Below are 8,580 nucleotides of genomic sequence, written 5' to 3'. Positions count from 1 at the left end.
ATCATGCAACACTGCTTCTATGCAACATGAATGTAGGTTCTGCAAAAGCTTTCTCTGTTACCAGAGGCGGGGGAAGAAAATCTCAGATCTGGTAAAAATACCTTTCCAACACAAGTATTTTATTAATAGATACTAATCTTGTTACGATGTCGTCATAAAACAGCCATTTGTCTGGTTTATTCATCTGTGCCCCAGATGTCAGTGACCCCATTAACAGTGACAAAATCTTGGTATTGTCCTACCTGTTCTTCACCCCAGGCAAGCATTAGTCATAAAACCAGTAAGTTTGTACTGAGCTACATTTTTTGTTAGGAAATAGCACCTATCTTACAACCAGCATGCCCTGCTCTTGTCAGCAGCTTCCATTCTGAAACAGCTACTATTTTAATTGTGATCAGCACATTAATTATCCACTTGAAACCAAAATCTATCCATTTGGAATTACTGCTATGTCCCATGCACATGCACTGGAACGACTGATGTATTCAGCAATGATCCATTAATTAACATGCATCAAACTGTATACTCACAAGAAAATACATTCTGCTTTTAAAAGGCAAATTTCAAAAGATGGAACAATATTACTTTTTTTTTTTTTTGCATTGTTTTCTGCTTGTGCTGCCAAATGATGCATCTGTTCAAACACAAAGACCCAAACGATTTGGGCCTACCGGTCAATTATTGGTAAGATGCTGACACCCCCCCCAGAAGAAGCAACTTCCTCAAAGATCCTTCAGAGTTTAAGCAAGCACAGTTTAACAAGGAAGATCACAAATTCTAAAGTACTCTTTCACTACACAGCTTTGGGGTTGGTTAATGTAGAATACCGTCAAAAAAACGTCAGTCCAAACTGACCTGAACTAATTTGAGTTTCAAATCATGTAACCTTTCAGGGAATTTAATCTTTCGACCTTATTTATAAAATTTATTACCATTCTGTGTGAAAACCTACTATATTTGACATTCATTACAATGTGACTCACTGTATAAGGTGACTCATCCTATGAGGTGATTCACTATATATTGTCAAATGATTGAAAATATTAAAAATGTCAATTTTGGAATCTAAAGTAAGACTTGAGGGAGAAGTTACAAGATGGTACATTACTGTAACATTCTAGAAGATTTTCAAGAGAATTCTCAAATCAAATAAACTGAGTATTTGTTAAAACTCTTACAGCTGCGCTAATCAGCATGGCGTAAAGAGATGACGAAATCCAGTTACCACTGAAAATTTACTGAATCCCAAAGAACAAAAAAGTATCCGGTTCTGGTATAAATACCTCATTCCCACCAAATCGACACACAGAATCAGTGCGGAAGCAGTGCCATACAAATGTGCAGGCTAAGAATCATCACACCATATCATACCAGTAAGAGGAAAAGCTGCTGCCCAACTTAACAACTGAAGCTGCTGCAAATTCTGACCTACACTCAACATAGGGAGATTTTGCTGAAGCCATCCTGAGCATATTTTCACCAGGATGTATCCAGTTGTACCTCTCCAAAGAGGTTTTTAAAATGTGGGTTTTTAAATCTTTATCACGTAACATTAAATAAAGTAAATATTAAACCAAAAATAATATTGGTTTTGCCAGTTCCCACCAGTCCCTCGAAACTCATGACTGGACGCTGCTGTGCTTTCACTCTCAATGGCAATGAGAGAAGGATATATTGGGGGTGAGGGGGAACCGAACAACAGAAACAAAGGTTAAAAGGTTTTAAAGGTTTTCCTCCCTGGGACAGGGCCACAATAAAGCACATCGAGTGGAAGACTAGGTTTTTATTTTCATTGTTCAAAAATCTCTACATCACAAATTCATCATCATTGTTCCAAGATTTGGGAACTGCTCTGAATGCGGGGGTTAGTAGGAAGCCTTTCAGCCTTTTAGCTAACACATCTTTTTCTTTGGCTACTTCAGCTCCAGCACAAGCCCCAGGGAGCTGCTCAAGCAAACAAAGAACACCTTATTCTCTCCTGCTAGGCTGCAACTATCCTGTGCCCACAGACTTCTCACGAACATGAAGTCTAAAGTGTTTTTTAGGGAGCTTAATTTCTAACAGCATAAAATGTTCTTGGTGGCCACAGTGCAAACCGTTACACAAAAAGCTATCAGGTGGTTTCCAGACCAGAAAAAAAAAAAAAGAAAAAGTCAAGAGAAAAAAAACCCCAAACATATCCGAAGACAATACAAGTCCTTGGATGTTTACAGTGAGCTCCACTCTTCAGGACTCTTCCTCCTCCCCTTCATCGTCTGCTTTAGGTCGGAAATTTTTCCTATTCTTTTTCTTACTGCAGTGGAATCCAACTGTTTCCACCGATGGCTCTTCACCTGCGCCAGTAAACTTTGCACTAAGCTTGCCTTCTGCATTCAGGTCCCCTGCCATCATGCACTCCTCCTCCTCTGTTGCCTTACTACTTCCACTATCTAGGTGCCCCAGCTCTACCTTATCTTCCTCTCTCAAATCATCAGTCTTCTTAAGAGATTTTCCTTTCAGATCTGTTTTCATGTGTTTCTTATCATCCTCCTCTGCTGATGTTTTCTTTTCCAGCCCATCCACACCCCTTTTTGCTGGTTTGGTGAAGACAATCCTCCCAGCTCCACAGCTGGAAGGGTCCTGGTTGAAGTATGGGGTGTAGCTATCTTGGGTAGCTGAGCTTTGTTCCTTCCCTCTTTTCTTCAGACCCTCTAGAAATTCCATGGCCACTGCCCTGTTAGTCTTGTCACTAGCCTCTGAAACTCCATCTAGGCTGTATTTGGTCCAGCGCTCTGGGTGCGCCACGTAGTCGGGCACTGCAGGAGAGGTTTTGGGAGCCTGCACTGCTTTGGCTTGCTTTCCCAGCCTCTCTGGGACTATGCTACCCGAAACTGTGGGTGGAGGCAATGGCCGCTTAAACCTCCCATCAACAACATTATCTTCAGGCATTGAGGGCACAGACAACTTGGCCGCCTCCTCCAGGCAATCAAAAATGCTCTGGCTACGGAGAGAGAACGTAGAACTCATGCCCCTCAGATGGAATGGCTGGACAGGAGATCTGTGACTGCTGTTTGAAGAGTCAGGGGTCTCCGCTGGTCTGTAATCCCCATCATCTACAGACGGCTCCTCAGGAGATATTGTATCAACTTCTGCTTCGTCTGCTAACCCCAAATCATCGGAATCAGAATCGCTGAGTGACACTGTGTCTGAGGGCAGAGATCCTTCGTGGTCTTTGGCCCCATCAGCCACTATCCCCAGAAGGGGTTCACCTGCATCCTGATCTCCCATCTTCAAGCTGCCACTCCACTGAGGTCTTTGATGAAGGCCCAGGAACAACTGCAAATACGGGTTTCCAAGTGCCCAGCGAGTTTAGTGCCTAGAATACAAAGAAGCATAAAAATTCAACTGTGAAATGAGAACCAAGTATGAGACTATCAATCTGTGCTGTGCAAAATAATTACTACTGCAACATAACAGGCAGCTGCACTTCAGGGATTCCTAAGCAACTTCCTTCAAATAAAAACGTTATTTAAGGGATGAATGCACGTTAAGAGTTACACAAGACTCAATACAAGAATATGAAGTAATTAAAAATAGCGTTGCCCATCAAATTTCATTAGAGGTTACAGCAGGTCCAATTACTAAGAGATGAGCATAAAGTTTCTGAGCAAATGTGAATACCCCATAACTGTCTTACACATCTTCCAAGAGACGGGAATGACCTCTCCAAATTATACCCTGCATTAATCATACTATATAAATCCAGAAAACACATCCTAATCTCTCACACTTTTTTGGCCATTATGATCCTTTATTGCATTAGCAACTGCACCTCCTGTCCCAGTAATCATCACATTCTGCCTATTATGAAGGACACTATCACTTGTCAAGGTCAGTGGCAGAGAAGCCACAAAAATATCAGGGCTACAGTTTCAGGATTGCTTTAAAGTGATATAAAGTACAAGCTCCATGCCTTCCTTAGGTCTAAACTCTCATGTCATTATTAGATTCCTGGAATCAGAAGATGAGCCAGCTCCAGAAATCAGTCCCACTAGATTAAGAAGATTAATCACACATGCCATACTTGGGCATGGAAACAAGGGGAAGGTGCAACCAAGGGTTTGCAAAAGCTAGCCCTTCAGTCAGTAAAAAGACAGTGTGATTTAAAGCCTGATTTGGGTAGTGGCTGGAATACCTGATTCATTCTGCCACCTGCCTGAAGGGAACCTTGCAGAACAGAGGCATTGATGATCATACTGCCACTGGCCGGGCAATTGAATAGTGCTGGAAAACACACTTCAGCTCAACTCACAAAAACGAGAATTACAGAAACAGATCTAATATATTATTAGAATAAGCTCAACTCCTAATTGTAGGTTCTTCTGAAAGGATGCAGTAAACAGACATGGAAAGTCTGTTAGTCACTCACTTTCTCTCGAGACTGAGTCAGCTTCCCCTCCTGAGGGTCAGTTAAAGCCACCAAAGATCTCAGCACTTCCACCCTAGAAAACAAACATTTCCATCAAGATACTGGAAATGTAGTTTTAAAATGAGTTTTAAAAATAATTCCTTTCCCCTGATTCATCGAAAGCTGCAGGACTCAGTTCTAAATCTGACACAAACTCATGCAGGTATAAAAGTCTGCAGACATTCCTGGATTTTTGGCAAAACAACACCACACAGCCTAATAAGGCAGCACCACTATATTTACTCAGCCTCCACATTAACATTGCCAACCTTGTTCTGTAGAACAGCAGAGAGGTTTTAAAAACTAAAAATTGTAATTTGCATGCACAGTAAACCAGTACAAAATGAACAGTATTAAATGCACCTAAGAAAATATAAAAATAATAGTGACGCATTACAAGTATTAAGTGCTTTTCAGTACTAACACCGTGGATACCACAGAGTTCTGTTTTCAAAGAAAGGTTGTATTCACAGTTAGGGTCAGATCTTCATGAGGCATTAAACGTAGAGAAACTTCTGAAGGATTCAACAGACCAAGTGCTGTGTCCCATGACAAAAGGGAACTGATGACTGCTTTTGAAAACACTGCCTTCAGTGTAACCCCTAAATAGGATCTAATAATCTGATTAGTTCCTTTGCTTAGTTTTGTAGCACATGAAAAGTAATGATTAGTATGCAAGAGACATCGAAGCACAAAACTGGCTAAAATAGCTATTGCAAATGGCAATAGAAGTGTTCATCACAGGCTCATGGTATCTCTTGTCTGAGGGCAGTTACACAGAAACAACAAAACTGCTCCTAAGGAGGCGTTTCAGCCTTAACAGTATTAGAAGCCAAACATACTGGCTCTTACAGCACACCAGACAGACTCACAGGTTTGTTATGGTGAAGTGATCACAGCACAACTCGGGCAAGATGGCATCTCTCTGCATGGGAAGGTCCCCACCGGACTGCTCCATCCTGGTCTTACTCAAACAGGCTCTGTGTGTCTTTGTGCAATCTGCGAGGAAAAGAGAGACCCCTGTCACTCCAAACCACGGGCCTGCTCTGACCGCAGAGGCAGCACTGCAGCAAAGCCTGCCAGCAACCCCGCGCCAACAACAGCACTGGCCTTGGAACAGGCCGCCACACCGGAGAAGAAGGAGGCAGCAGCCCCAGGCTCTGGCTCACACCTCCAGCGGGCAGGGGAAAACAAGAGAGCCTGGGACCCAGGCCAACGCCACGGGTGCAGCCCAGAGCCCGGCTCCCTTCCCCAGGCCGGGATCCTGCCTGTTGGATACGAACACACACACACCCGCGCAGGCCTCCGCACCCGGGGCTGCCACCCTCCTCTAGCCCCCACACCTTTCTCCTCACGACACAGGGGCGCCTGGAGCCCCGCGCTCCCGCTCAGCGCCGCGCACGGAGGCCGCCAGCCCGCCGCCACCCGCGAGCACACACCGGGAACCGGCGGAGAAGCGCCCCGCACCCGCACACAACGCGGCCTGACACCGCCTCACACCGCCCGCCCGCCTTTCCCGCCGCTCCCCTCACCCCCGCCCACGGCCGCGGGGCGCGCTGGGACACCGAGTACCTACAGGCTCCTACAGGACAGCGGTGCGCGGCAAGGAAACTACAACTCCCAGCATGCAGAGCGGCGCGGAAGGGGCGGGAGGCAGCGGCCGCTCTCCGCACCGCCTCTCTCCTTTGCGTCCTGGGAGCGGTAGTCGCCCGCCTCTGCCCCGGTGGGGGACATTTTGAGAGCCGGGCGTGGGGGAAGCATCAGGAAAACGGGGCTGAGCTTTCCTCTCCGCTACCGGGGTGGTGGACTACAGCTCCCAGGGCGTACCGCGCCGACCGCCATTTTGCAGCCTGTGAGGAGATGGGGCACGCTGGCCCTGCCGCCTGCGCCGGGGCGAGTTTGGGGGCGCACCCCGGAGAGCCTGGGGTGCTGGTTCCGCCGCTGAGGTGGCTGAGGCACGGCGGCTACCCCTCGGGCTGCCCGGCGCTGTGAGGGGGCCGCGGGGCGGGCACGGCACCGCCTCCCTGCGCGGTCTGGAAAGAAACATGTCAAGCAGAGCAATTTTCTCATCAGTAAAGCAGGGTTTGGCCACAATGAAAACTTCAGAGGAAGTGTCTGGTTTTGCTGTTGGGTTGATTTTTTCTTTTTAATGTATTTCTTTTCTACCCAGAAAACCCCAAGTCACTTGGGGCTTAAAACCACTATCCATCAATTTAAAAAAAAAAAAAAGTTTCCATTTTCAATCCCACAAGAACATTTTTTGTGCATGTGTCAAGACGTGGAATTATGACTGAAAATGTTTTATTGGTGTTGGCCAACGATGCATGATTGCTGATTTTTTTTTTTCCTTTTTTTTTCCACAAAAAGTTTACATTTTAAGTGGAAATGTATTTCCCAATTGGCTTCAGTATTTAGTGTGTTTACCCTGTCCTAAAGAGAAAAAGACCAGGTTTGCCGTGCCTATGGGCTGTGCAGCAAGTGGCCCTGCAGCTTGCAGGGCTCATCTCCACCCTTTCCGTGGCTCTGGCGCTCTTACTGCCTTGCCTGGCACTATGGCTTCATCATTAAATAATTCCTGCAAACACCATGAGTCTCTAAAGGTCACGCCTTCAGGTCACTCCATTCTGAGGGATTTGCTATAGGCCATGAGTACCAGCAAAGCTCATCTATGCTATTGTTTTGCAACAAAAGGAATTACCCTGTAGCCCTGCTTCGTTTCTAGTGGTACTAATTTCCCCTCATGGAATCCCAGCCCTTCAACACTGGTTGCTTTGCTGGTGGCTATTCTAGAGGTAAGGCTGCGGCTGTGGCCAGGGAGACTTCACTGGATCCCTTCAAGCGGGGCCTCACTGTGACTCACCCATAATATAAACTGTAGCCACTTTGCTTGCATTGTAAGTCTTTAAATACATACTTTCGCCTGCTGGAGTGTTGCTAACTACGGTAATTTATGAGGGCTGTGTTTGGAATACATTTGGCAGCAATGATGAGGTTAGCATAAAATGTCTTCCGTCTAGCTGGAGTCATGCTCTAGTTTTAAAACAACAGCTCGAGAGGCGTTTCCCCATTTGGTGATCCTATTTTTTTTAATGTATACACACATGGTAGTGCGGTCATGGGCATATAAATGGGTTCCTAGCTGGAGAGAGGAAGAAGAGTAAATACAGGTCTTCTGGTAGGCAAGCAGGAATGAATAGGAGGAGGGTAGTGAACAGGCAAAGGGAGCCAAGAGTAAACCATGCGTGAAGGCTACTGATGCTGTATAGCACTGTCTGGGGTGTCAGGGATGCACAGGCGTGAGCCTCTGAGCAGGCAAGAAAAGCATGTGAACAGTGCCATGTCACTGGTTTTGTGAGGCTGGAGTCAAAAAGGATACACCATAGACTGGTGCAAAGTGGTGCTCTTTTGTTTTGAACCCTGGTTCAGTGCTAGATTAGGGGCTCAGAGGGGCAGAATTGGGCAACACCACCTCCACTGTCTCCATCACCTGTGGGTGTGGGTGCCTTCAGGGACAAGCTCCATTCCTCATTTTCCAGAGGCTACAAGTTCCTGTCTTTTGCCTGGGTGCTGTGTATGTTGATGATTAAGGTTGCCTTCGGAAGCTGACTGTACCATTTTCCTCTTTCCTGTCTTTTTGCAGACAATTTACTATCACACACTGTGGAGAACTGGCGGTGAGCTGCTTTTTCTCTGGTAGCTGAGGACAAGACAGTTTGCAGCAGTGGATATGCTGGTGTGTTGGGATTTTTGCTATTGCTCGGCGACAGCTGAAATAAAAATAATGAGTCAGACTGAAGACGAACAGATGGTGAAGCGTTTTCCCCTCACCGGCATGAACTAAGGTGGCTTCACAAGGGGTAGGGGCTGGATCTGAGCTGCAGTGCAGGACATGATCCAAGCAAGTGGGCTGCATCCAGTGTGCGGGCTCTGAGGGGCCAGCTCCTTCACAGAGATGGCCCCATGTGTCTGCGGGAAGCCAGCGCGTCCCTGCATGCAGGGGTAGTGTGTACAAATGCATACCAGTGTCAGCCCTGATACTGGGAGCCTCGTGCTCCTTCCTTGCAAATAAATCTGTCGTTTGGCCCCCATCTGGTAAGTGTTTCCGCTGCTCACTGGCAGGCTCTGTGCTCGGA

The 8,580-nt window shown here is 46.4% G+C and overlaps 1 protein-coding gene across 3 annotated transcripts; it reads right to left on the bottom strand.

Annotated features, from left to right (window-relative positions):
• Positions 1–1,711: 1,711 nt before the first annotated feature.
• Positions 1,712–5,952, bottom strand: TSSC4 (tumor suppressing subtransferable candidate 4). Of its 3 annotated transcripts, XM_030481321.1 has the most exons (4): positions 5,791–5,940; positions 5,320–5,446; positions 4,409–4,481; positions 1,712–3,355 (listed from the first exon to the last, which is right to left on the bottom strand). In XM_030481321.1, the coding sequence occupies exon 4, from the start codon at positions 3,265–3,267 to the stop codon at positions 2,227–2,229; it is 1,041 nt and encodes a 346-aa protein (XP_030337181.1). In that variant the 5' UTR covers positions 3,268–3,355; positions 4,409–4,481; positions 5,320–5,446; positions 5,791–5,940; the 3' UTR covers positions 1,712–2,226. The 3 variants fall into 3 exon arrangements, with proteins under 3 accessions (XP_030337181.1, XP_030337180.1, XP_030337182.1); XM_030481320.1 differs by lacking the exon at positions 4,409–4,481 and having other exon boundaries at positions 5,791–5,952; XM_030481322.1 differs by lacking the exon at positions 4,409–4,481 and having other exon boundaries at positions 5,915–5,934.
• Positions 5,953–8,580: the final 2,628 nt, after the last annotated feature.

The sequence above is a fragment of the Strigops habroptila genome, chromosome 4 (genome assembly GCF_004027225.2).
Source record: "Strigops habroptila isolate Jane chromosome 4, bStrHab1.2.pri, whole genome shotgun sequence".
Taxonomy (NCBI): Eukaryota; Metazoa; Chordata; class Aves; order Psittaciformes; family Psittacidae; genus Strigops; species Strigops habroptila.
Note: the sequence above shows the minus strand (reverse complement) of the source record. Positions and strands in the feature narration are given on the sequence as shown.

What these genes read in the sequence shown, in the direction of transcription:
- TSSC4 (XM_030481320.1), bottom strand. Translation starts at nt 3,267, where the DNA reads ATGGGAGATCAGGATGCAGGTGAACCCCTTCTGGGGATAGTGGCTGAT.